Raw genomic sequence first — 27,602 nt, forward strand, 5'->3', positions numbered from 1 at the left:
TCCTGAGAAGATTGGCAGCTCATTTTATCGCCTGCGAATAATGTTTTTCACATTAGGTCGTTGAACTTCAAAATGTTTAGAAATTACCTTAAAACCCTCTCAGATTGATGCACAGAAACATATGCTTCTCTAGGATGATTGCTGATATCTTTTCATCTTGGCATTGTGTTAACATGCATCTGTGCGTTCCAGAGCAGCAAACTGACAAAACCTTCCTTTTTGTAGAGCCGGGCACACTGGCTGATGATAACCAATACATGCATTTACAGTACCTAGCTGCTACTTTCCTTTTGAAACCCTATGGAAGCACATGGGCTTTTTAGTCTTTTTTACTCAAGTGAATAGTGACAAGATGGAATCTGAATTGTTGTACACTCTAGGTTAGACTTCATTCATCTTAAACTTTGCCACACAGACAATCATTTTCACTAAGTCCTGATAATAAATCCTTTGAAGTGAATGATTGTTCAGAGTAGCCTCTTTCACAAAACATTTCAATTATAAACCTACAAGGACAGCTCCCTCTTGACCATACATAAACCACAAGTGGATATACTGACATCCCGCTCAGCTGTGAGTGTACAAACATTATACCCTGCAGTGTGGAGCAACAGGAGGTGTGGTGCAACATCAATGTCACCACCCCTCTGTGGTGTAAGTCTCCCCAAAAGGTTCTTTCCTAAACCAAAACCCTGTTGCTGGCCATGCAAATTCTTCAAATTTAAGTTATGTATCTCACCTTAATCTTATTGTCAGAAATCCTGCCGCTGACTGCTCACACAAGCCAAACATCATCATTAAATTATTCCTTTGACCTGCGAAGCTGGGTTGCCCCTACTCAGCTGATGTTGACCTGTAACTACCTTGCTTGGGGAGTTAGGGACATAACAGTGATGGGATGAGTTCTACCCCCATTGTGGAATCGGCCCTTTCCTAGAACACAAGGTAGATGGAGAAAAGGCACCTTAATCGTGCCTTGATGTGTTTGGAGAGAGGAGCTAATGACTCTCGGCTAAAATGTCTGAAAACAAAATCTCACATCTATTCTAACTCCTTTTAAACTAATCTAATAAAGGACAAGCCCTATTTAAAACATCTGCAAAGGAATTTTAAACATATAACATGCCATTAATTAAACATTAGCATTTTATTTCAACAACAATCCATCAAATACTGAGACTTAGTGAAGTCAACAAGATGCCAGAAAAAACTAGCTTAAAGATTAAAAAACACAGGTTAAGGAATTTATAATATTTTAACTCACCATTAATTAGATTTTTACCCATTCAAAGACAGTAGGACAGAAGAAAACATGAAATTAATGTAGCTTTCATTTATCCAGAGACTCTTACCTCCACCACCAAAGTTAATTTATTTCCACGCCATAAGGCCTCTACTTTTTGTTGACTTGTAAACTGTATACTATATGTCACATTAAAGGTATAAACTATTTTTCAACAGTTTTATCAAAGTTTTACATCACAACAACCTGTGAATATAACAGTGTATTACAGAGTTTGTACACATATTCAGCACAACTATACAATGTAGCCTTTTTGCCTTTTTTTGTTCTGTCTTGTAACTTTGTCAAACAGAAAAGCCTCTTAAACAATAGGACAATAATGTATTAATGTATTCTTTGCTTTGTTGTTCATTGTTGTGTTTTATTTATTGTGTGAAACAGGTGAGGAAGGAAAGATGGCCTACAGACACGTGGAGATATCTCAGGAAAGCTTGCCAAGACTCTTTGCTCCAGGAAGCATGGCCAGCACAGCCTTCTGACAGCACAGACAGACACAAACCACAGCCACTAGATGTCATGGTGTTCATAGTGTTTGGGCTTGATGGAACCAGAACATCTGCTGTGTGGAAGATCAGCTATAACACAAATTGTTATTGTAAACAATTGACACTGTTAGGAACACTTTAATACAAACATTGAATTAAATTTGAGCTAAATTAACTAAAAAATTAAGTTAAACCATAATTATAATATAAAGAATTTTTACAGTATGTAATCCAAAGGGACAAGCGCATCATAACAGACAGTTCCATCACTGACCACCACCAGGACAAGGACTCACTCTGCTCTTGCAGTTGTGCATTCTTCCCATGCCCTGCCTCAACTGCAACTTGGATTCAATATTTGCAAAAAGGCTGTTGTTGTCTGCAGCACAAAGGGCCAGCAGGGCTTTACTCCGCCTTAGATGGCGTTATACCCAAGTCATAGCAATTCCCAAGGGAAATTAAATACAGATTAACCATTGGGTATCAAACCAGCCATTGTGAAAAACATTTTATACTGTTTCCTGTTGGGTTGCCTTAATTTTTGTAATAACTTCTCTCAGGAAAAGATGATTAATGCTACTGGTGAAAAGTTATAATACATTTTTAGAAAGTTATATAAAGTTGAGGTCTTTCTACATGTACATGTAGCTATAAACATGGAGCGTGTGTAAAATAAGAATGCTTGGTTGTTGCATCCCAAAGACACAATATGCATTATAAATCCTCAGTTACAGAGTCACAGTTGGTGTCTCTGTGGGGGAATGAGAGTTTACCGACAGCTGTCAGCTATGAGGCTGTGAAGGTCGGCCAGAGGTGATCATAAGATTTACAAACAGCAGCCATACCTGGCTAAATGAGGGATTGGACTCAGGAATGGACTGGTCCACAGTGGAGTGTTGGGATGCACTGGCTGGCTCACATTAATACCCATGACTGTATTTGATTCTAAAACTAGATATCTAAACAAAACTAATTTAATCATGCCTTTTATTTCACACATAGAACACCCCTAATATGCAGAAGTGGATAGTATTTGAAGACAGAATGTTTAAAATGAAGTTAAGTAAAGCAAGCCTAGATTTTAACCACACCTCTCATAGCATGCCAAGCCTCACTCGTGCAGCTTCATTGACCCTTTTCATCTCACTCATCCAGCTCAACCTTTTTTACAACCCTGTCTGATACCACTGATTTTTCTGTTTATCATCCCTTTTGATCACGCTAACCTTCTCCATTCTTCATCATAACCTCTTCCTCACACTCCTCCTCCTCACCCCTCTTTATGACCTCTTCTTCACAGTCATCCCTCTTTGGGACCCATTTTATCTCACTCTACTTTCTCACCCTTATATTGCTCCTTTCTTAACATTCATCTTCCTCGTCTGTCGTTATGACAAGTTTTTACACTCATCCCTCAACTTTGTGACTCCTTTTAATTTGGACACCCCTCCCCCTCCCCCTCCCCCCATCCCCCTCATTCAGCTCTATTCAACTTAAGTTCAGTAGTTTACCAATGATCACTTTATTTTTTTAAACCTTTTTTTTATTAAAAGGTATCATTTCAAAGATCCTAATATGGCCACTAGATTAGCCTACTGAACCAGAACCCCCACTCTGAGTCTTTTTTCCCTAGCTTCCAATCATGAGCAAACCTTCTGGTCTTGTTTACCCTCATTTCTTCATTAGCTTTGATTAAGCCAGTAAACTTTTAAAAATGCTTTTTAAGGTAAGGGAGCTGACATTATCCAGCTTCCTGTTTGAACAGCAAAGAAACTGAATGCATAACGTGTTTCCTTCTCTTGTAAAAGGAGAGGCATGTGTGTATGATCCTCCTCTTCAGAATGTTAAACAGGAACTCATTCTGCCTGGTGAGTCTTTAAATGTTGCTATATTTAAAACAGACTGAAGAATAACAGTAGTTGCTGCTATAGCAGAGCAGATGATGCTTTAAACAAGTGCCTTCATGTTTTCATTTATGCTTTTTACTGAAAATACAATAGAAATTTATGTTGGTGAAGTTTATTGCTCTGTAAATGTGTTTCTGAATGGGGTTGAGCTTTACTGAACCACCTGTGGATCTCCTGTTTATGGTTCTACTTTTATTTTGGGTCTCTAAATATTTACTGTTTCAGACTACTGATACCCTGCAAACAGTGACTATTCAACAGGGCGGAGCTTCGAAGAAATGTCTTTCTGTTATTTAACTGTTTTAGGAATAATTATCCTAGGAGCAGCCTACCAAAACAGACCAAAGCTGTATTACTGGTCCACGCCAGTGTTTTATATTTTATAATATTTCTTACAGTCTGTGTGAAAATCATAGGACAACAGAATATAACCTGCAGGTTTAATCCTTTATAAAGCTAAGGATTTTTTTTCTAATGTGGGGGTTATTAGATTAAGCAAATAAAAAAGGACTTTATTTCATTAATGACATTTAGTCAGGAATATGAGGGAGTTCCTGCAAGGTGTTTTTTTGTAAATGTTTTGTCATTCTCAGTAATTGATAAGGGATCATTTCTTCTTCCTTTTATTTTGGTAGCTGGGATTTCTTTCCATTCTGCTTGTTTTCTTTTAAAGCAGTCGTTGGCTTTTAATTGAAATATTAAAACTTATTGCGTCTACGGTTATACCACAAAACAGAAACACAGGATTGTTGAACAGAAACATTTATTTCTGGGAAGATGGTATTTATACTGTATTGTATACTGTATCTGTACCACACTGTAAGACTGGCTGTATTTGATAGGTGGATAGGACCACAAAAGCACTGACTCTTGATGAACTGTAAACTTTGTACCAACAGACTCGGTGAAAATGCCAAAAGCTCCAATCATCTCAGTTGCTTATCCTAAGTGCAATTTGTTTTGTTAATCTCTTCGTAGCATTACTCTGTCTTTTCTGCTGCTATATCACTGCACTGTAAAGTACATTATTAATATTTTTGATAAATTATATAAGAAAAGTCTGTTCTCACTTTGCCCTTTTGTCTCTCCTGAAATGGTTCTGATACTCAGATGAAGCCATTTATATCAGGGGTTCAGGTGTATAGAAGGGGGCTGTTTGACTTTGTGCCCTGCTGTGGGGTTTACTATACGCAGTGGCACAACCAGTGTCCTACAATCTATTGCCAGAACAGACAGCAATACATGTTTTAACACTTCTTATATCCTTAAATTGCATCACAATAACCACCTATTCATTTTCTATACCCGCTTCTTCCATAGAGGGTCATGGGGGGCTGGTGCCTATCGCCAGTCCTGCACAGGGTAACACAGGGACACACACATGCCTAAGGACAATTTAAAGAGACCAATTAACCAAACAGTCCTGTTTTTAGACCAGGGGTGAGAAAGCTGGAGTAACACGCATGATCTGAGAAAACACGATAACTTCATGTAGAAAGACCCCAGGCCAAGATTCAAACCCTGACCTTCATGTTGCAGTGCAGACATGCCTACCCTGGAATCAACAAAATAAACTGAAACAAAAACCCTAAACCTCTGTGTGCAATAAATCTATCTGAGTTATACTTCTTAAATTTTGTTACTTTTTTGATGATATTTTAACTTTTTTGAGACACTTTAATGTGTGATTATAAGTCATAAAAACTTGGAAGCCACAATAAAGTGAGAAAACTAATCTAAACTCAGATGTTGGGTGTAACAGCAGTCAAAGGTGTGCACACCTTTTTATTTGAATAAATAAGTCTAACCATTGAACTATTATTTTAAAATTGAGGGTGATGACCGGTACTGTGACAAAAAGGATGTGGATATAAATTTAACTGAATGCAAGGCTATCAAGTGACTTTTATTGGATTTTTTATTCTTAAAATGTCTGGGGGGTTTTTGTAGGCCCATTTTGTGCTTCTTTTTGTATGAGCTAAAATACTGGTATTTTCTCTCAGAGGTAAGAGCGTTTGTGTTTTAACCTATGTGTTTTAACCTTGCGCCCCTCCTGGCCAATCAGGGTGCTGCATCAGTTCCGACACCACCCCCCAGCGGCCGCACAGGCGCACTGAGCTCTCAACTGCCATTTTGTGGCAGAAGCTACTCTGCCAAAGCGGGTGAGGAATTAAAACTAACTGCGAAGAAGCGTGTAGTCTTTTCGAGCAGGTTAAAGTTTGCAGCACAGCCTCTCTGCTTTCAGGCGGGACCACAGGGAGGAGAAACACTCTGAAACAGGTAAAGTACTACTACTTTTCTGACAAGGGGGGGAGTTTGCAGGATCTTTAACCGGCCTCTAGGTGTCACGATGGGGCTCTGGGTCCTGGCAACTCGTGGAAGGGTGTTTGTCTCCCTCTATCGTTTTTAAAAAATCTGTCAAAATATACTAAAACGGCCATGGATGTAATAACTGCGCACACGATCGAATCTATTCTATATATTGTTGTAATTGTTTAGCACGAGAAAGTGGATAATTTGACTAGTTCATTGGAGAGTTCAGGCCAAGGCGTCCATTTTCTAGCCTCTTTGTCTCCCAGCTCCACAAACATCGACGACGTTGAAGTTGGTGTCCTATTTAGGTCTACAGATTCGCTACTGTTGCGTAGGGCTGTTTCACTCTCTCTCTCTCTCTCTCTCTATATATATATATATATATATATATAAACGTCTGATCACCTCTAGTTGCCAGACTAAAATACTTGGGATGAAAAAACATGGACTAACTGAATTATTGTACAGTAATTACAGATTCAAACGCACCCCAGGGTTTGTGACGAAAAGGATGATTTATATGACATCTACGTTAAAGACTATGTAATCAGCATAAAATAAATCTGTTAAGGCATTGATAATGTGCTCAAAGGTTTCACCCATCACAAATTGTATTTTCAATATTTTTAATCAGTGTAGTATAAATCAGTTCAGGATACTTTATAAGGTTGCTCATGCTAAAACACATCAGACCACCCTTTATGCGTTTTGTTTCACGAATAGACTAAAACTTTAAAGAAACCACAATGAATATGTAGTCAGCGCTGAGGAAATCCGTTCACGCTTGTCTACTCAGAGTATTTTAGGTTTTTGAACCAGGTAGTACAGAACATGAAAGCAAAACATGGCCAAATCAGACGCTAACTTCGGTGTCGTTAGCTGTGGCGTTAGCTCAGGATGAAGGCCCTCCTCGCGCTGTTCCGTCCTATAATGTTCAGAAAATCCAATAAACCAAAACACTTTAATCTGACCGAATATGTCATTTCTAAATCGAACAATGTTGTTGTTACGCTCCGTTTAGAAAGCCTGTCATGGCAGCATCCGCACACGGAGACGCTGAGATCTTAGCCAGCGGGGAACACAGAATGACGACGGAATGGACTCCCTTCAGAATAATCCTCCCACTGTTACTCCGATCGATTACACAAGTTCTCTTCTCCTAAAATCACCCTGCTTCGAGCTTTACATCCCTGGTTGATATTTGCCCATTTGTGACTAGCTCTATCTGCCTTGGTAGCTTAATGCACCAGCGCCCGCTCGTCTCTTATTCTGAGCCCACCTAGAGCCTAATAGCCACAGATATATATTACAGCAGAGAGCTCCCTCTACGACTCGGCTTGGAGAGCTACAAAAATACCGCTGCATAAAAGCAGTGCTTGGAGGCAACAGCTGGCCCATCCTAGATAATGTCCTTTAGGGATAGATATATACCTTGTATCAAACCACCTCTGAAGGCCTGCACCAAAACCTGCCCAGCCTTCAGCTATTCTGCAACATTAAGACAGATGGCCATGGAAGCAGTTTTAATACTTTATGGCTTTACCGCAGCTGCTCTGTAATACATTGGTGTTTATTAAACTTGGACCCATATTTGGTCTTGTTAATGCTTAGAGTGATTACTGCATATTTTGTGTGTTGTATCTTCTTTCCCACACATTTGTTCACTTTTTGATGAGGTCTGACCTGCCACTTATGGTTTTCTTTAGACATTCTTTAGATGTTTGGTGCCAGGAACCTTCTGCTCATATCAACCTATTTATACCGAAAAGAAAGGGCAGAACTGCAGATGTTCAATGGGGGATAAACTCAACAGGCGCCTCAGGAGGAAAAGCGAATAGAGCTGGAAATGCAAATGAGTCTGACCTGTACCTGTTGTCCCAAAAAAAGAAATATGAATCCAATCTATCAAAGTTTGTCTGAATCCTAAACGCAACACAAGGAAAATTCCTGCTTCATCCAGGCTCTGGTGTGATTTATAAGATTTTATATCACAGCATTTCCAACAGCATTCAGTAAAAGGCACTGTTTTACATTTCTATTGGTGTAGATCATTTTTTGTGGGGGCAGATAAACATGTTTTTACTGTGAGAAATGTACATCCACTCATAATCAGATCTTATGGTAAGTTTGGACTTTTAATGATGTATTTCAGCCGTTCATTTTCCAAGGGTGAACTTTAGAAGGGATTTTCTCTCATTCACACACGTTTAAAATTTTACATGCAAGATTAGATGAATTCACTATATTGTCAACGATATCCGATCATTTGCCTTCACCTCATCCACAAGGTTTAGAAGTATGGGGGTTTTGACCAGTTTTTCTGAAATGCGTTTTTGAGGTCAGGCACTGGTGTTGGACGAGAAGGTCTGGGTCACAGTTTCCACTCTAATTCATCCTAAAGGTGTTTTGGGTTGTGGTCAGGACTGTGTGCAGGCCAATGAAATTCACTCACCCATGTAGCTTGTTTTTTTGCACTGCTGTGTAGTCATGTAGGAACAGGAAGAGACCAACCCAAACTAGTACAACAAAGTTGCGAACTTCAAATTATTCCATAATGTCTTGGTATGCTGAAGCTTTAGGACTTCCTTACATTGTATGTTATGTCCCTTTTCCATTAGTACTTACTTGGCGCAGTTCGTCTCGGCATGGGTAAGCTCTACAGGTTTTGGTCCATTTTCCACTACAATTGAGTGTCATCTCAATGTGGGCTGGATCATTCTCAGCAAGGCAGTCCCATAGCCCATGATTTGTATTGACACAAACACAACAACAATGGAGGACCTGTTGCTCAATCTGTGGCTGTTGTCAGACTCAGAGTGACTGAAGAGAGATAAAGAAGGCTGGGGACGGCAAGATGAAGCACTCTGGATAAGTGCAGGAGAGAGAGGGAAGCCATGGAGCATTAAAGCTCAAGGACATGTGAGCGTAAGTCCGTTGAAGATATTAGTTATTAAAACATGCTATGACCTAGTGATGCTGTCCCCCTCTCCAATCACTGACCAACAGTCTTCTGGCGTGTTTTAATCACAACCTGGCACGGGTGGAACCGCATCCAACTAGGTACTGAAAATAGTAATGGTTCCACAAAAGCCTAAAAAGTGAGCAGAGCCATACCGAACCAAGCTGAGTAGGGACTAGTGGAAAAGAGACATCAGAGACTGGGTCCAACTCCTAAACCACAGCCAGGCACCGTACTCCCTCACCCACCAACCGTTACACTTGACATAATGCAGTCAGACAAGTGTCGTTCACCTGGCAACTGCCGAACCTAGACTCGTCCATTGAATTAGCAGATTCTGAAACATGATTTAATTCTGCTGAGAGCATGTCTCCACTGCTGTGGTGTCCAGTGGCAGCTTGCTTTGCACTGCCGAATCCAGCTTTGCTTTGGAGTTGGTGTTGTTAGGCTTGGATGCTGCTGTTCAGAAATGAAAACCCATTCCTTAAGCTCTTTACACACATGAGTACATGTTCCACAGCTAACTTCAAGGCCACATTAGGTGTGGAGGTCTGTGGCTATTGACTCTGTAGAAAGTTGGTGACCTATTTTCACTATGTTGCTGTTGTTCCAAATCTTTTCCATCCGTCCATTAATTGTCTATACCTGCTTGTCTTTGGGGCAGGTGGGAAGTGGGTGATGACTTTCTCCAGCGGTCATTAGGCAAGAGGCAGGATGCACCCTGGACTGGTCATCAGGCCATCTTAGGGTGACACAGAAACACACGAGACAATCAACTATAGAGGCGCACACCCACCCCTAAGGGCAATATAGAGACACCAGTTAACCTAACAGTCTTGTTTGTACACTGTGGGAGGAAGCCGGCATACCCAGACAGAACCCTCACATGCTCAGTGAGAACATGGAAACTCCATGCTGCAAGGCAATAGTGCTAACCTCTGCCACTGACCTGTCCTTTCAAAAATGATTGCTGAAGCAAGATAGTTGCTGAATTATGTACATTACAGTCCTAATCTTCTAAAGGTTTGCCTGTACAAAATGTCACGCAAACCTGTTTGTGTCCACAAAGCTGATCTACAACCGAGATGAAATCGGATTGGGTGTGTAAAATCAGCGGAACACCGGAACAACAGAAACTTTTTAGCGTGTCTGCCTTCATAAATATGCAAACATACGATAATGACCCAAATGCATAAATTTATTGGAGGGGGATATGCAAATGTAATCCTTACTACTCACTACACAATTTATCAAACCTGGAACAGATTCCAGGATCTGTTTTTGTGTCTAGATTTAGTACATTTGAAATGCAGGTGCTAAATGGGATGCAAAAATGTCAGCTGGCACTGTGGCCAGAAGGTCAGTTATGCGACATTATGTTTAAAAATTAGCAAAGCTATGATATAAAGACAGCTAACTCCTACAACTATTTTAGAGTCAAGCCTCTAATAGATTCATTGACAGACATATTTGTCTTTTAAATTGCTAATATTGATTGGCCAGTTCCTAAGCTGCAACCGTTTCGAGTTACGTTGAGCAGTACAGCTCCTATGATGATGTCAGCCCAGACCAGCTGCCCTGTGTGCGCACCGATGGCGAAGGGCTCGTGCTACTCTAGACCCAGCTCTGCCCTCTTGCACAATAGCTTGTAATCTAATATTTCGATTAAAGGCGAAGCAGAATGTAGTCTTTGCCTCAGTGGGTCTGTCCAGACCACAAACAAAGTATCTGCCGGCAGAACAACTTCAGACTCAGCCTTCTGTGTGTGCAGTTCCACACTCAGAAGCACCCAGCGAAGATGAACCGGGAGGGAAAGCATCTTGTCAGGCTGCAATGACAAACCTGCTGCTGTGAATAGCGACGACAAAAGTTAAACTGTAACAGTCCAGAAAAGCAGGAGCAGAACGGAACAAAACAGAAGGAAAAAAATCCCCAACTGGATCTTTCATAATGATGCAGCACAACAATTCCTGCATGTTTCAAGAAACAGGTTTTGTTCACTTTTCCTTTTGTTCCGCTGGGGGCAGTAGCAGCCAGCCAGTAGCACACGCAATGTCCTAATTTAAATAGCACAGTCTACATCTCTTTTGCACCTGATATCCATTGCACACTCAATGTTTGAAGATTGCACACAACACACTGACTTACTGCACGTGCAATTGTTTGTACAAGCAAAGTCTGCTGCTAAAAGAAACGCATGAACACCATCATTGCTGGTGTTTAGTGTATATCTGCACGGATAACAATGTTGGTTTTTTTTTCCACTTCTTTTGTTCTTTTTTCACATTGTTTTTGCCAGTCATGGATGGTGGGTCAACAGAAGCTGTAGGGGAGGTTGATGCCCCCCCTAAAGACTTCCCATCGATACAGGCAGTTCACAGCCAGGATGCCATGGTGGTGGACCTCCTTCAGCAGGCTGCAGAGGCTGGGGGCGTGGTGCAAGGACAGACTGCAGTTGTTCTGGAGCAAGGTTCTGTCTGAAGTTGTTTTGCTATTATACCATCATGTGAATTGTTTCTGTTCCTGTAGCAGGTGAGAACGGATCTTGTTCAACATTGTTTGTTTTTCAGGTCATGTAGAAGCAATGGTAGCAGCTACCCAATCCCAGCAGGCACTGCTGGAAGCTGAGGTGGGGGTTAGTGTACAACGTGGAGGTGTTGAAATGCTGGTCATGGACCCTCTGGATCCCACCCTGATGCATATGAAAACTGAGGTAAGCAGCAGGCCGAGAACTTAGTCTTTTAAGAGAATACGGTTGATTTTAATCTTTTTTTATATTATGTTTGTTTACATGAAAGGTATCAGAGAACCTTCGACCATAAGCCTAATAAGTCTGTTTAATTTCAGGTGATCGATGCTGCAGTTGGGGGGTCATCAGCCACAGTCGGAATGGTTGGAGCAGTTGCAGGCGCAGCTCATCAGGCTACTATGACAACAGTGGACCAGACTCAGATCATCACCCTACAGGTGGCTGTTGAGGTTATATTAAATGCATGTAATTCTTTCCCAAAGTCTCACTAAGTAACATCCATATTCCCTAGAGAGGGGTTGACCTTCACCTTTTGTCTGGCTTCAGGTGGTAAACATGGAAGAACAAGCTGCCTTGGGTCTGGGGGAGCTACAGCTGGTCCAAGTGCCTGTTTCTGCCGCCACAGTGGGTGCTCTGCAGCAAGGCACATATGTGGACACCACCACGATGCCGAAAGCCGGAGCCCCAGTCATCTGTCATACACTTCCTCTGCCTGAGGGTTTTCAGGTATACAGACACAGAGCGAAGGCACTGATGTGAATCTGCAGTTGTTAAGAATAATCTGCACAGTTGATTTCTTCTTTATATGACACCAGAGATATCGGTCTTAGTCCACAGACACTTCACTGTATAACTAGATATGCACCGATCAGGCTTAAAGGATTAAACCCAAAAAAAGGAAAACAAATGTGCTTATAGAAATGACTGTTTTGGAATTAAAAGAAACATGAAGGTTATTTCCATCATCAAAGCATATAACCTTTATTGGATTTGTATTAAACTCTTAAAAAGTGCATCAAAATAAAGGCTGTTGGTTGATGTTTTCATTCACAGGACAGGTGGAAGTTCTTAGATTTTAACGTATTTAATAAAAAGGGAAAACAGTTAGATTATTTTAGGATTATACCTTCCATTTGTAGGAAGATTGGCAGATTCCAATCTCTGGCAGATTGATTGGTGCATCTGATGAAAACCTGACTGGGGTCTGTTTTACCATATGGGAGATCTGAGGACAACCTCTGATTGTGGTCTTTTGGTCATATCCTGAGCAACAAGAGCTTTTTTTAAGGCTAAAGCACAAACTTGTCCATTTAAGGACGTGATCAGTGTTCATAGTTATTCACAGAAATGGTTACAGTTTTACATGGTACAATGTTTTTAGGTAGTCAAGGTTGGTGCTAATGGGGAGGTGGAGACTGTGGAGCAAGAAGAGGGAGTAGAAGCCCACCCTGAGGAGGACGAGGAGGATGAGGAGGTTGGACAGCAGCTGTTGGATGAAGTAGATGAACCTGTTCAGGCGCCTAACGATGACCAAAACTGGATTAAAGATCCAGACTATCAGCCTCCATCTGGAGTTGTCAAAAAGTCCAAAAAGGTAACAGTTTGCTCACTCTAAAGGATCAAGAATGTCTCTCTATAACTGAACTGAACTTGCTGCTTGTACAGGGTAAAAAGAGCCGTCTGCGCTATGCTGAAGGAGATAAGGATATGGATGTGAGTGTCTATGACTTTGAAGAGGAACAGCAGGAGGGCCTTCTATCTGAGGTCAACGCAGAGAAAGTAGTCGGCAACATGAAGCCACCAAAGCCGACAAAGATCAAGAAGAAAGGTAAAATAACTACAGTAACGCTTTCAGTTACCTAACAATATAAGGAAGTATTAAAACGCTAATGTTTATTTGTTCATTCATTTTGTTTTACTGATTTCAAAGGAATTATCTTTTAGAGGGCCCAAATATTTGGTGTGTGTGTCGATGAGTGGTGAAGATTGTAATGTTTTATGGGTTCCAGGAATGGAGGTAACAAACTAGCTTCCCCCTAAATGTTTTCCAGTTTCCTGTCTTTGCGTATTGTGTGAACCGACAGGGCTGAGTGGCAAAAGAGTAGGAAGTAAGAGTAGCGATGTAGTGTCAGAGCCCAGTTGGAATGTAGGTATCAGGTGGGGGCACGCTTCTAATGTCCTCTCCATGAGCATGAAAGCTCATCCAGCCTGCACAAGGTTTAAATGGGTTCATTTTATTCCTGCTCTGAACACTTCCTCATAGGGGTGGGTGTTTATCATATCATTATCATAAAGAATTTAGATTTAATGTAACGACGATAAATTGCAATTAATGACTGACTGTATTGTTATTTTTACTATTTTCTCCACTGTTGGTTCCACGAGAGCATCAATAAAAATTACATGTCTCTCTAATTGGTGTCCTGAAGAAGCCTATTTAAAAATGGGAATGCTTTTTAAGAGCAGTATTTGTGTTTGTGGGTTTATGTAAATGTGACATACAGTCACCTACATAGTTTTTTTTATGGTTTCTTTTATCGTTACACATATTACAATAAATATCATCATAAAAGTCCGTATCGCCGACCCCTGCTTTCTCGTACAGTCTCCTAGTGGTCCTCACATCATGAGACTTTTCGCTTCATTTGATTTGAAAAAATGAAATCTTGCATTCTTAGAGATGTTTAGGAATTAAATGTTTGCTTTTAAAATCAAACACTGAAAAGGTAAGAAGAATGTTAGAAATATGTTCAGCTGGCTTCAAAGAAAGTTACTTTTAATTTCTGTCCAATGAGTTTAAACACTGTAAAGGCATGATAGAATATTTTAAATGTTCATGTTTTCAATTGTGTATTGAGGTTATTAAACAGCTGTGTGATTTAAGTTGTGTTTGCATACAAATACTGAGATAGCTGTGGGAAAATGCTGTCAATGACAGCACATGTGCGGATGTGATTGTTGTGTGTTAGGAGTTAAGAAGACGTTCCAGTGCGAGCTGTGCAGCTACACGTGTCCTCGCCGCTCCAACCTGGACCGTCACATGAAGAGCCACACCGATGAGAGGCCTCACAAATGTCACTTGTGTGGAAGAGCCTTTAGGACGGTTACTCTGCTGCGAAACCATCTGAACACACACACAGGTAATCTCATCTCCATTCAGACTCCACAAATCGATTTGGGTGTTTATGTGTCAACCAAGCTTGTTGGGAACATCCTGCTATGGTTGTCTGACATTTGGTGGATGAAATTCTCCAAATGTCTACCTCCACCTCTCGGGCTGCACGGTGGCGCAGTTGATAGCACTGTTGCCTTGCATGGAGTTTGCATGTTCTCCCCATGCATGCGTGGGTTCTCACCGGGTACTCCGGCTTCCTCCCACAGTCCAAAGACATGTCTGTTAGGTTAATTGGTCACTCTAAATTGCCCTTAGGTGTATGAATGAGTGTGTGCATGGTTGTTTGTGTGTTGCCCTGCGACGGATGGGCGACCTGTCCAGGGTGTACCTTGCCTCTCGCCCGCGACCCACTATGGAATAAGCGGTAGAAAATGACTGACTGACTGACACCTCCACCTCTCTGAGCCACCCCTGCTTTGACACTAATGTCAATCTAAACTAACAACTAACGAGATTCCTCCATGATAACACCACACCAGTCAAAACCCTTTAGTCATCATCACCACATCCTCAACAAATCACAGTGTGCTGCTAACTTTACCAGGTCAACTTGTTCTAATCTTAGCGACAATCATATCTTCTTTGGGTCGTCTATAATGCAGCATCGGCTCTTTGTTTGCTACTTTTAACCCAACAAATTTTTTTGACAGCTTAGAGCAGGATCATATTGACTTTCCAACATAAAACAGAAGCACAGGTATCTGTTGTTCCAGATTAACTGGATTTAACTGGTATTTGCTCTGACCATCTCTAATAATAAACCAATTTACCAGTAAAATACTGATCAGAAATCTACGGGACCCCTCAACCTGTCATTATACCACCCCCAGCTTAAATTTCCTATTTACACATCAAATGGTTTTGTAAATTGGTACAACTGGTACCTACTCATCTGAAGCGTCCCATTGTAGCCTGTGAGAATGGGCTCCAGAGAAGAGATCCACTGCCTTTTTGTCCAAAACAGCAAAGCTTGTGTTTCTCAGCTATAGGTCAGGCGCTTGGAAAGGGAATGCTTGATTGTAGTTACAGGTCCTTCTAAAAAAATTAGCATATTGTGATAAAGTTAATTATTTTCCATAATGTCATGATGAAAATTTAAAATTCATATATTTTAGATTAATTGCACACTAACTGAAATATTTCAGGTCTTTTATTGTCTTAATACAGATGATTTTGGCATACAGCTCATGAAAACCTAAAATTCCTATCTCACAAAATTAGCATATTATTAAAAGGGTCTCTAAACGAGCTATGAACCTAATCATCTGAATCAACGAGTTAACTCTAAACACCTGCAAAAGATTCCTGAGGCCTTTAAAACTCCCAGCTTGGTTCATCACTCAAAACCCCAATCATGGGTAAGACTGCCGACCTGACTGCTGTCCAGAAGGCCACTATTGACACCCTCAAGCAAGAGGGTAAGACACAGAAAGAAATTTCTGAACAAATAGGCTGTTCCCAGAGTGCTGTATCAAGGCACCTCAGTGGGAAGTCTGTGGGAAGGAAAAAGTGTGGCAGAAAACGCTGCACAACGAGAAGAGGTGACCGGACCCTGAGGAAGATTGTGGAGAAGGGCCGATTCCAGACCTTGGGGGACCTGCGGAAGCAGTGGACTGAGTCTGGAGTAGAAACATCCAGAGCCACCGTGCACAGGCATGTGCAGGAAATGGGCTACAGGTGCCGCATTCCCCAGACCTGGGCTACAGAGAAGCAGCAATGGACTGTTGCTCAGTGGTCCAAAGTACTTTTTTCGGATGAAAGCAAATTCTGCATGTCATTCGGAAATCAAGGTACCAGAGTCTGGAGGAAGACTGGGGAGAAGGAAATGCCAAAATGCCAGAAGTCCAGTGTCAAGTACCCACAGTCAGTGATGGTCTGGGGTGCCGTGTCAGCTGCTGGTGTTGGTCCACTGTGTTTTATCAAGGGCAGGGTCAATGCAGCTAGCTATCAGGAGATTTTGGAGCACTTCATGCTTCCATCTGCTGAAAAGCTTTATGGAGATGAAGATTTCATTTTTCAGCACGACCTGGCACCTGCTCACAGTGCCAAAACCACTGGTAAATGGTTTACTGACCATGGTATCACTGTGCTCAATTGGCCTGCCAACTCTCCTGACCTGAACCCCATAGAGAATCTGTGGGATATTGTGAAGAGAACGTTGAGAGACTCAAGACCCAACACTCTGGATGAGCTAAAGGCTGCTATCGAAGCATCCTGGGCCTCCATAAGACCTCAGCAGTGCCACAGGTTGATTGCCTCCATGCCACGCCGCATTGAAGCAGTCATTTCTGCCAAAGGATTCCCGACCAAGTATTGAGTGCATAACTGTACATGATTATTTGAAGGTTGACGTTTTTTGTATTAAAAACATTTTTCTTTTATTGGTCGGATGAAATATGCTAATTTTGTGAGATAGGAATTTTGGGTTTTCATGAGCTGTATGCCAAAATCATCCGTATTAAGACAATAAAAGACCTGAAATATTTCAGTTAGTGTGCAATGAATCTAAAATATATGAATGTTAAATTTTCATCATGACATTATGGAAAATAATGAACTTTATCACAATATGCAATTTTTTTGAGAAGGACCTGTATTTTCCTGACTGACATCCACAGATGTACTGATGATGGAATCAAACTGGACATAGAAGCTAAGTCAGGAAGCACCTCATCTCACCAGTTCTATAGGACTAGGTTACATCCTCATTGAATGTACGTTTTTCACATTCATTTTGCTGCTGCAGGGACTCGACCACACAAGTGCACAGACTGTGACATGGCTTTTGTGACCAGTGGAGAACTTGTGCGTCATCGTCGATACAAACACACACATGAGAAACCGTTCAAATGCTCCATGTGTGACTACGCCAGTGTGGAGGTAAGATGAGCTGCTCTCTGCTGGACATGTGGTGCTGAGGAAAATACAAGAGCTCCATTTGTGTCTGTTTTATAGGTGAGCAAACTGAAACGGCACATTCGCTCCCACACTGGTGAGCGGCCCTTCCAGTGCAGTCTGTGCAGTTACGCCAGCAGAGACACGTACAAGCTGAAGAGACACATGAGGACACACTCGGGTAAATCTGACACACTGATCTTTGTGCTTTGTTAGCATTCATGGAGTAAACATTTTATTCTTCTCATGTAATGTTAAATATTTTGTCTAAATGGAGAATATTAGAAAGTCTTTCCTAACCACAAACAATACTTAGATCTGTGTACATTAGGTAATAGTACTGAATAGTAAACCTGTATTCCTGGTCTGTGTTGTTGTCAGGAGAAAAACCTTATGAGTGCTACATCTGCCATGCCCGGTTCACCCAGAGTGGAACCATGAAGATGCACATTCTGCAGAAGCACACAGAAAATGTGGCCAAGTTCCACTGTCCACACTGTGACACGGTCATTGCACGCAAGAGTGACTTAGGTAAGAAACCACAGCATAGCCCGGGTCAGAGAGTCAAACGGGTTTTCTCCTCCCTCTGGTCACACTCCTCTTTGTTTGTGCAGGGGTCCATCTGCGGAAGCAGCACTCATTCATTGAGACTGGAAAGAAGTGCCGATATTGTGACGCTGTTTTTCATGAGCGCTACGCTCTAATTCAGCATCAAAAGTCTCACAAGAATGAGAAGAGGTTCAAGTGTGACTTGTGTGACTACTGTTGCCGCCAGGTTGGTTTGCAGATAGCTATTTACATATGGGGTTTCTGTATTTCTATCTATTTTTAAATGAAATAAAAATCTGTTAAATCCACCAAATGATCAACAGGTAGCTGCTGGGTCCTCCTTGTTTGTTTTCCAAATTGTTTAAACTCAGAAGTTTCATTATGTTTTCGGCTGATGATGAAGATGAAGCAACATGAAGTTAATATATCAGCTGTGTTCCTTTTTTAGTTTTAGCCACATTTCAGTAACCTGTAGATTTTTAGTTCTTACTACATTTAGTGTAAATTTAGTTTAAAATTCCCTCAGAAGCATTCCACTGTGACCTAAAATACACAGAGGAATGCTTCGGAGCCCCTTTTACATTTTATGTACATTTACTTTTTCTAGTTTTCAAAAACCAAATCCTCAATTACATCAATTAAAACCTGACCAGATATTTTTCAAAGGTGAGAACAGGCTGGTGAGATGTTGCTGTCCAGGACTATCCAAAGTCTCTACAGTTTTTACTTTACATCAGGCTACTGGGGGCTAACCACTGTAACATCACACAGGAGTGAAGCCTCTACAAGGCTACATGGAGGCCTTGTTAAATGACCTAGTGGATCAGGATAGAAAACTGCAGCGTGTCTACCTCTGTACTGATCTCAGAACAGCCTGCTTTCTGGTGGCTCTTCAAGTTCTTTGTGTTACTGTTGCTCCATATGTGGTGTAAAATGTCCTCATTGGTCTGCTCCTTTATTTTCACCTCGCTCCAGGAGGAGAATTCTCACTGGAGAAATGTGACCCCACCCCACTCTGTCCACGCATACAGTGTGTCACTTTGTACCACTCAGGGGGCTCGGTCCAGTCTCCCCCACCTCTCGCCCGAATACCTCTAGTCTTAGTTTTTGACAAAATACTGTGAACATTTTTTCAGTCAACTAATTAATGTTGTACATGACCCAAATATAAGCTAAAGCTTTGCCTAGTGAAAGTATTATTGCACTCGACTTTAATTAAACTTGACTGTATTTTGGGTTATTTATATGATTTAAATCAGCACAAAGAGGTGCATAATTGTGAAAAGTGAAAACTCAAGCACCTCTTGATAAATAAAACAGTGAAACAATGGCCAGTGGGAGCTATGTTGAATGTTTTGCAACTCAAGGGGTCATGTATGAGATGACCTCTATAGGAACAATTCTCTGCATCAGAATCAGTATAATCCTCATGACTCTAGTCCCTTTTTGACTGATCTGGTTGAATATCATAGTACTTTCCACTGAGCTCACCCTAGTCCTTCTGACCTACACTGTTCTAAATGTGATTTCTGGTTTGCTCCTCTACACATACAGAAGTAACACTGGGAACATAGTCATTATAGGGCTGCCATTAAGCAGCTAGATTAGAAGTGTTGAGACAATGGGAGGAAGGTTTGAATCTGTCTTCCAGCAGCAACTTAGGTGAACACAGTTACAGTGTTGATGTTCTGCTTATCAGGAATAGCCTATGATAAATATTCCTTGCTTGTTTTCCTAACGTGTTTTCTAATTCTATTTGAATCCTGCTGTTTTCTAGGAGCGCCACATGGTGATGCATCGTCGAACCCACACAGGAGAGAAGCCATTTGCATGCAGCCAGTGTGAAAAGACCTTCAGGCAGAAGCAGCTCCTGGACATGCACTTCAAACGCTACCATGATCCCAACTTTGTTCCCACAGCTTTTGTTTGCCCCAAGTGTAGCAAGACATTCACACGCAGGGTGAGGAAACTCCTTCTGATCACGCTGCAAAGGTTATTGATAAGCTGCTAGTTAAAGAATCTAACCGCATGTATTTTTCCTTTTAGAACACCATGGCTCGTCATTCTGAGAACTGCAATGGGGAGGTGGAGGAGTTTGAGAATGGAGCTCTTACCCCAAAGAAAGAGAGGAGGGGAAGAAAGAGGAAGATGAGGAACAGAAGGGATGAGGACGATAGTGGTAAATGTTTATTAAACTGACTGTGCGCAAGTAACAGCATCAGACTACAGTGGGGAAAATACGTGTCTGATACACCACAGATTTAGCAAGTTTTCCCACTTACAAACAATGGAGAGGTCTGTTTTGTTATTATAGGTATGACATTAGAGACAGGCGCATTTGTCCCTCCCAAAAATTATACCGAGGAGGAGAAAAATACTTTATTTTGAAATCTTTACCTCACGTGCTTTTGTTTTGAAGGCGCAACGCAGTGTGATGTCACTGACTTGCAACTCTCTTAGTTGCTCTGAGCTTTTGGGATGCAGGCAGAGGTGGGAGACTGCGCTATCAGCTGCAGTCAGATCAGAGACCTCTGAATGAGCTAAAACTGTAGGGAATGTTGTCATCAATATAGCTGGTTTATAACGTCTGGTTGTTAGTTTACATTTATATTTAGAAACCAAATCTTTTAAGTTCAATCATCTTAATCCTGGGATGGGCACCCGTCGATTATTGAACTGCTAACTTTGTCAGGCTTCCCAAGTAAGTCAACACCATCCAAAGATGTTTAGTCATCTTATTTCAGCAAAATGCCACCACTAAAGAAAAGACTTTAACAACAGCAGGACTTACGTTGTTTTCTTAAAAAGAGTAACGTTGATGAGTAACGGTTACACATCACAAGGTCAACACCTAATCATGTCTGATATTATATTTGATATTATGTGCAATAATGTCTTATCAGGAGAATGATAGTACATAAGTAGTGAGGTGTAGAGATGGAGGAAGCTCGAGTGAGGGCTTAAATGATTAGTGATAAAAATATTATTGGAGCCAGGGAGAGCTTCAGGGTGAGGTGAGGTTTAAAAATCACATTATTGATAGAATAGATCCAGAAAGGAAAACAGGTGAGAACATGTCAGGTTAATTTTGTTTTTTATAGATAGTTTCTTAGTCATTATTTCTTTATTTCCACAGTACTATAAAGGTTTGGGTTAGAATATGAGGTTATCAGCTGCATCTCTGAAGCTGTTTTGTATGTTTAGGAGCAAGCAATGCTGCAGTGTAAACAGAAACAGGATGGTAGAGGGCTGGAGGTGAGGTCTTAAAATAGATCAGTGAACACTTTAAATTTCCGGGTGGGGTTATGCTATTAACAGATTTGACTGTATAAGGCTAAACACATCTGCAAATCAGTTGTTAAAAATCTTTATGTATAAGAAAAGCCTAAACAGATGTTGCTTTTTTATCTTTTCTAAGTCAAATCCTGATACTGTATATTACCATATGTAATGTCGTAATGCCATGCAGGGATATCAAGGGTTCTAGGCATTAAATGTTCAACCATTTATGGATCACCGTATTGATGGTAGTATGGATGGGGCCATGTATCGGGAGATCTTAGCCAGCAATATTGAAGATGGGTCATGGCTGGGTCTTCCAGCATGACAACGACCCAAAGCACACAGCCAGGGCAACTAAGGAGTGGCTCTGTGAGAAGATTCTCAAGGTCCTGGAGTGGCCTAGCCAGTCTCCAGACCTGAAATCAATCGAAAACCTTTGGAGAGAGCTGAAAGTCCGTGTTGCCCAGCGACTGCCCCGAAACCTGAAGGATCTGGAGAAGATCTGTTTGGAGTAGTGGTCCAAAATCCCTGCTGCAGTGTGTGCAAACCTCATCAAGAACTAATGGAAGTGTCTGACCTCTGTAACTAAACAAAGCTTTCTGTACCAAATGTTAGGTTCTATTTTCCTGCTGTAGCAAATACGTTTTTTCCAGTGTACGTTTACTTATCTAATTCCCGCCTATCTTTTTTTTTCACTGTCATTCAGAAGATGATACTCCTGAACAAGACGAGGGTGAGGATGAGGGTGAGGATGAAGCAGCGTTGCTACAGGAGGAGGAGGACCTAGAAAACATGGAACTAGATCAAGCGCCCGCTGTTATCCCAGTTGTGGCTCCTGATGAACCTCCGGTGAAGAGGAAACGAGGAAGACCCCCAAAAAACCCCAAACCTCAGACTCCCAGCAAATCTGGGACAACTACGTCTGGTGAGCTACACCAACTGATATTAGATGGCAAAAACTGCTAATAATGTTAGCAACACAGAAGCATTATACACTGTAACCTAGGACTGGGTGATATAACTGCCTTAGATCATGAAGGAGTAGAAGATGTTGATGATCTACCAAAGCAGAGAGATCATTAAATCGTCCTCAAGGCACAGTCTGTTCCCTGCAGGCCTGTGCTCCAGCTTTGACACAAACATGCTTCTTCTACTTGAAAAAGGAAGGCCAAGATGAAATGGTCATTGGTTTTAATAATTACTATTGTAGTAATGTAGTATTAAAATAGCCAGTATTACTGTTTGAAACTTGAATTACTATATAAAACTATATATAGTAATGGCACTTTAAAAAAATGTGACTTCTTTTGATCGTCCAACAAACGCATCGTCTCAGCAGACGTGAGTAGAAGGCAAAGATTTTAAAACCACCAAAAAGCACTACAAGTTCAATGTTGCTGAACTCTGGACTTTATAGGTGTGCATGGAAGCTTTTAAAAGATATTTTAGAGGAACTACAGGAGCAGCCTTCTCATCCAGCTGCTACTAGATGGCTACCAGCTAATCGCAAGTAAATAAACAGTTAGGTGGATGTTTGCTCTCTTTAAGACCACCAGAAGCAAAACCAGCAGAGCCTATGCCTCTGTGTCTAACAACAGGAAGGCAGTAAGAGTTTCAATCAGGTGTAAAAGGCCCTGAACTGCAAACAGCATAAACCTGCTCCCAGTATCCTCTCTGCTGGTAGAAGCACAGCAGTCTGAACGCTGGCTGGATTGTGTGTTCAGACTGGAATATATCCCTTTTAGATATCCTCTAATACAGAAAACACTGCTACCAGTAATAATAGCAATATTGATGCTGAAGTTAAACTGATAACTATAATGAATTTTCACACACTAATAGAGTATTTTCCTCCAGTTCATAAGTGTTAGTTGGTAGAAGTGAACTTTAGCTGAGTGGTGGTGTTTCATTTCGAGTTGGGACAAAACAGTTTGAGGCAGTTTACTTAAGAATAGCTGTGAAATACTGTGAAAGAACTATTTTTGCCATATTGCCCACCTGTACCGTAACCAGATTCATTAGTGGTAGCCATGGTCACAGTTATAGCCAACTGTAAGGTATGTGCTGCATCACAGCATGATACTGCTACCACCATGTTGTATGTGGCACATAGTGTGTTCAGGGTGATGTGGGGTGTTAGTTTTCTACACACATAAACAAAAGACAACAATGACTTTCTTCTCGCTGATTTCATGCAACCAGTAATGTATTTGTCATTTCTTCAGCACCTCTTGATCTCTTGACCCCCCAACTGCAGGGGAAGTCGGTACTGGTTAGCAGTGTCTGTCCACCAGAACGGTGTTCTGTCGCCATGACAATCAGCTGTTGTCCTGGCCAATGTTTAGGGGTTATTTCTACGACACGTTTTTTAACCGACCGCAGCCTCCAGGTATAGGTTTTACAGAGGAATAAATGTTGTAAAATGTTACATATCCATCAGTATGAGGCTAAAAACAACATATACTCAGATGACAAAAAGTTGTCTCGCAACCAGAAAGTTGTGGGTTCGACTTCATCGTTCTCCCCTGCCACGTGTCAATGTGCCTCTCGACTGGACACCACGTAGCCTCCTAATTTGTGTGTCAGTGTATGAATGTGTGTTTAACTGTTCTAATATGTCCGTGCATTTGTGTGTTGTTTTTAGTTGCTGCCGCTATTCAGGTGGAGGATGAGCTAACAGGTGCAGTGGAGAACATCATAGTAAAGAAGGAGGAGGGCGATGGAACGACTTCTCTGAAGCAGGGAGTGGGCCTGACTGTGGAAGGAGGGGTGGGAGGTGATGAAGGGGTGGAGACGGTGGAGCTGACTGTGAATGAGGAAACAACGGCAGCTTCCGCTAATGGAGATCTCACACCAGAGATGATCCTGAGTATGATGGACCGGTGAACACAAACAGACTCCTGCTTTACAAAACAGCAGAAGATGGAAGCTTAATTTAAATCCTTTTTGAAGTGAATGGAGCCTACACCATACACTTGCTCAAGCTCCTATAGTGACCCAAGCTAAGACTTCTCTCTGATCTTTAAGGCTTTTCTCCATTTGAATGTGTTCTGAATGAATCTGCATGTATTTTGCTACTTCGTCCTACTCAAAGCCACATCCTGTGTCTGTCTATACCCACACACCTTTCAGTTTGTGTGCACACACAAGTCCTCTGTGTGTGTACACTAACATCTGAAAACATCATGTGACAGAACCTCAGATTTCTCAAATCCTTTCTAATTCTGTTTACACATACTGTAGTTTGGCTTTAAAATCAGAATTTTCCGACACAGGAACCCTTGGAAGGAAGAACATACTTTGGATTAAGCATGACTGCCTTTTAGAAGCAGCGCAGCACCGGTTTTCTGAGACTTGGATTTAAATAATGCAGAATATCCCATTTAGAAAAAATGAATTAGAACCATGGTCTTTGTGGTCTGAAAGGCCTGCTGCTGTGCACAGCTTCCTGCTCTGACTTCCCTCTTGGACATTTAGAGAGGTTTGTGAGCTGTGAAGACATCGCAGTGTGTGTGTGTGTGTGTGAGATTCTAGACTTTCTAACATGTCAACCCTTTTCCAGTCATTTAAACAGTTTTTGTCTCTGATCATCTTCACAGAGTGTTTATCCCAGTATTCCTCGATTCTTGTTCCTTTGTTAGACATTGTTTTAACTTTCACCATCTACCAGTGGCTTGTTACTGCTGTTGGTCTGTTGTTAGTATGTTCAAACATTAAATCTTATTTACTTGTAGAAGACTAGGACTGTGTAACCTGGGATTCATGGCCCATAATAATGTTGGTTTCTTTGTTAGTGTGATTTAATCTCCCATGTTTAGGTCTCGTCGTACTTCTGTGTCCTCCAGTGCAAGTTGGACCATGTTGAAACTCGTTAGGTTTCACGGCTTTTTTGAACTGCAGGGTTTCATTCAGAGATCCACAGTTTTGACTGCTACCTCACAGGGGGTGACAGTGCTTTAGTTTGTTAAACATTTACTCCAGATTGGAGGAATAAGGGAAATGAAAATGATTTCTCACCAGGAAGTTTCTCTGAGAAACCACCAGAAGAAAGACCTCCCCACACTCACATAGTCCTTATTTTTTCTTTGATTCATGATCTAACACTCAGTTTTACCTGCTGTGTGCTTGGCGCCACCTGTTGAATGGGAGTTTCACTGTTGCTGTACAGAGTCATCGTGATCCCTGGTGTTCCTCAGTGGGCAGGGACAGATGGTGGCGTTTACGTCCAGCTGGTGGTTTAGTGAACGCTAAAGTAGTGTGAGGTATGAATTTGCCATGAGGAGGTGGTGATCTTTAGATCTTCTCTTCATGTTATTGGAGAAATGAATGTGAACTCAATCAGTCAAAGTCAGGGACTGTTTTTATTGCCGTTTTACTCTAAACTTTAAAGATTTTAAGTTGATCTGTTTTCCTGAATTTACAGATTACATGCTTGTAAAGTTCTTCCCCACCGTGCTCTGCAGTGTGAAGAAGCCAACTGGGCTAGAGTTAACAGTACAGATGGTGATGTTGGTGAGGAATTCTAACTTCTAATACTGTAGCCCTACTTCAGTCTCAGTTCCCGCATTGCTGCCAGCCGTAATCAAACAGCACCCTGTGGTTCCTGTGTGACCACCCAGCTACAGGAAGCCGACCAGGATTCACGTGTCTGCTGGTTTCCATGTAAATAAATGTTTTAACCCTTCGTGTAAAAAAACATTTCCATGCTGATTGTAAAAATGCTTTTAAAATCAAACTTTACTTTAGCGTACAGTGGTTTCTCATGTTTCCAATGCTTTCATTGTATCCTGGTGATCACTTCTGGTTTCTTGCTAAAGATCAACCCAAACTAAACCAGATGAGCCAGTTTCATGCTTGTGTTCTGGTCTTTATTGACATTTACTTTCTAATTTAGTTGTTTTACTCTTCTTATTTTCTTGTTGCCACTTCACCGTTTCTCATGTTATTTATGTTATTCTTCCTTCTGTAAAAGGTGTGTCTGAACCACAGGATCTGTCAAGGTGGATCCCCCAGAGAAAAGCCCTGTTTGCTGAGTTATCATGCTTGAGCTGTTGCTGAAGCATGTTAGCTGCCCTGTGGTTAGATTAGGTCTTATTGGATATGTTTGCATGTCAGCCTCACAGCAAATCTGAGTGAAAATCTTCTGCTAATAGTCCAAGCAGAAGGCTGTTGTGCTTCCTTAAGCCTCTCTGATTTAGTTTTGTCTGCATATGTTTTATTTCCGGGATTGTTAGTTCTTTAAATCCCAACATAAATATCCTTACTGCCGTGCAGCTGTTTAGGAACAGTGGGGTCTGAAACCTGTTTCCTCCGATCTTTCAGTATTCTGCTGTAATCTGAGGTTTGCTTCTGTAAAACGAAACATAATCTGTTATGTTACTGTTGGACATGTGAAAACAGTTTGTTCTGTGTAATGTTCTTGGCAGAGAAACCGGAACACATGCCTGTGCTAAGACCAACAGAACCAAGAAAACATTGACCATGGCATTTCCTAAGCTACCACTCTGTACAGATAATACTGGAAAATAAAACTACTGTAATGGACCTGTGGCTGCTGCACACTTCTTTCCCATCATGCATTTGTTGAGTGGTCTTTGCTCAGAGGATGATTAACAAAAGAAGACAACCTGACCTTAGTAAGGTCTGTCATTTTTAACGCCTAAAGTTTTGACAAAGGTATGGTCAGCAATTACTGAACCAAACCAGAAGAAAAGCTAACAGTACTGTTAGTGGTCTCAATGTTTCAGATCATCAAAATGTTATATTAGACAAATACAGTATAATCTAAGTAAATGCAAAGGTGTGTGTGTGTTAAGGTTTTCAAATTACTTCACTTATTTAGAGCAAAAGGTTATCCAAAACAACCTGAGCCTGTGTAAAACTATTGTTGGGAGTTATGATTATTGATTGATTAATATTGATCAATAATTATAATTAAAAATCATAATTTGACAAAATCAATTTCTTAACCAAAATCCTCATTTATGAATCGAGACCAGAGATGTTTCTGGTGTTGTAATTGTGGCTCAACGCCTCTGATAATTACAACCGTTAAATACTCCGTAATAATTAATAACTATTAACAGAGATGTCACTGTTTAATTGACCGTTTCTGCCGAAACGTGTGGAACTTTAACCTTATCTTGACTGACGAATAACTCTTGCACAAAATAAACACAGAACGCCTTCTGTTATCATCTATGT

At 41.2% G+C, this 27,602-nt stretch overlaps 2 protein-coding genes across 5 annotated transcripts in view; both read left to right on the top strand.

Moving 5' to 3' along the window:
* ripor1 (RHO family interacting cell polarization regulator 1) overlaps positions 1–4,753 on the top strand; it is an 83,039-nt gene extending 78,286 nt beyond the window's left edge. For all 3 annotated transcript variants that reach the window (XM_047382883.1, XM_047382876.1, XM_047382891.1), the window contains one exon: positions 1,685–4,753. In XM_047382883.1, the coding sequence (XP_047238839.1) occupies positions 1,685–1,782 (98 nt within the window). In that variant the 3' untranslated portion in view covers positions 1,783–4,753. The remainder of the gene's footprint in view (positions 1–1,684) is intronic.
* A 1,048-nt stretch (positions 4,754–5,801) lies between these two features.
* ctcf (CCCTC-binding factor (zinc finger protein)) lies at positions 5,802–26,942 on the top strand. Of its 2 annotated transcripts, none has more exons than XM_047382910.1 (16): positions 5,802–5,975; positions 11,267–11,437; positions 11,538–11,680; positions 11,815–11,934; positions 12,044–12,223; positions 12,879–13,091; positions 13,163–13,325; positions 14,467–14,637; positions 17,419–17,552; positions 17,628–17,748; positions 17,949–18,098; positions 18,182–18,342; positions 19,894–20,076; positions 20,163–20,295; positions 22,108–22,323; positions 24,043–26,942. In XM_047382910.1, exons 2-16 carry the CDS (start codon positions 11,269–11,271, stop codon positions 24,282–24,284), a joined length of 2,499 nt encoding a protein of 832 aa, XP_047238866.1. In that variant the 5' UTR covers positions 5,802–5,975; positions 11,267–11,268; the 3' UTR covers positions 24,285–26,942. The 2 variants fall into 2 exon arrangements, with proteins under 2 accessions (XP_047238866.1, XP_047238859.1); XM_047382903.1 differs by having other exon boundaries at positions 5,804–5,975; positions 22,105–22,323.
* The last annotated feature ends 660 nt before the right edge of the window (positions 26,943–27,602 follow it).

The sequence above is a fragment of the Girardinichthys multiradiatus genome, chromosome 2 (assembly GCF_021462225.1).
Source record: "Girardinichthys multiradiatus isolate DD_20200921_A chromosome 2, DD_fGirMul_XY1, whole genome shotgun sequence".
Classification (NCBI taxonomy): domain Eukaryota; kingdom Metazoa; phylum Chordata; class Actinopteri; order Cyprinodontiformes; family Goodeidae; genus Girardinichthys; species Girardinichthys multiradiatus.

What these genes read in the sequence shown, in the direction of transcription:
- ctcf (XM_047382903.1), top strand. Translation starts at nt 11,269, where the DNA reads ATGGATGGTGGGTCAACAGAAGCTGTAGGGGAGGTTGATGCCCCCCCT. An exon ending in CCATCTGAACACACACACAG is followed by an intron (nt 14,638 to 17,418) that starts GTAATCTCATCT and finishes TTGCTGCTGCAG; the next exon opens with GGACTCGACCACACAAGTGC. An exon ending in ATCTGGGACAACTACGTCTG is followed by an intron (nt 22,324 to 24,042) that starts GTGAGCTACACC and finishes TGTTGTTTTTAG; the next exon opens with TTGCTGCCGCTATTCAGGTG.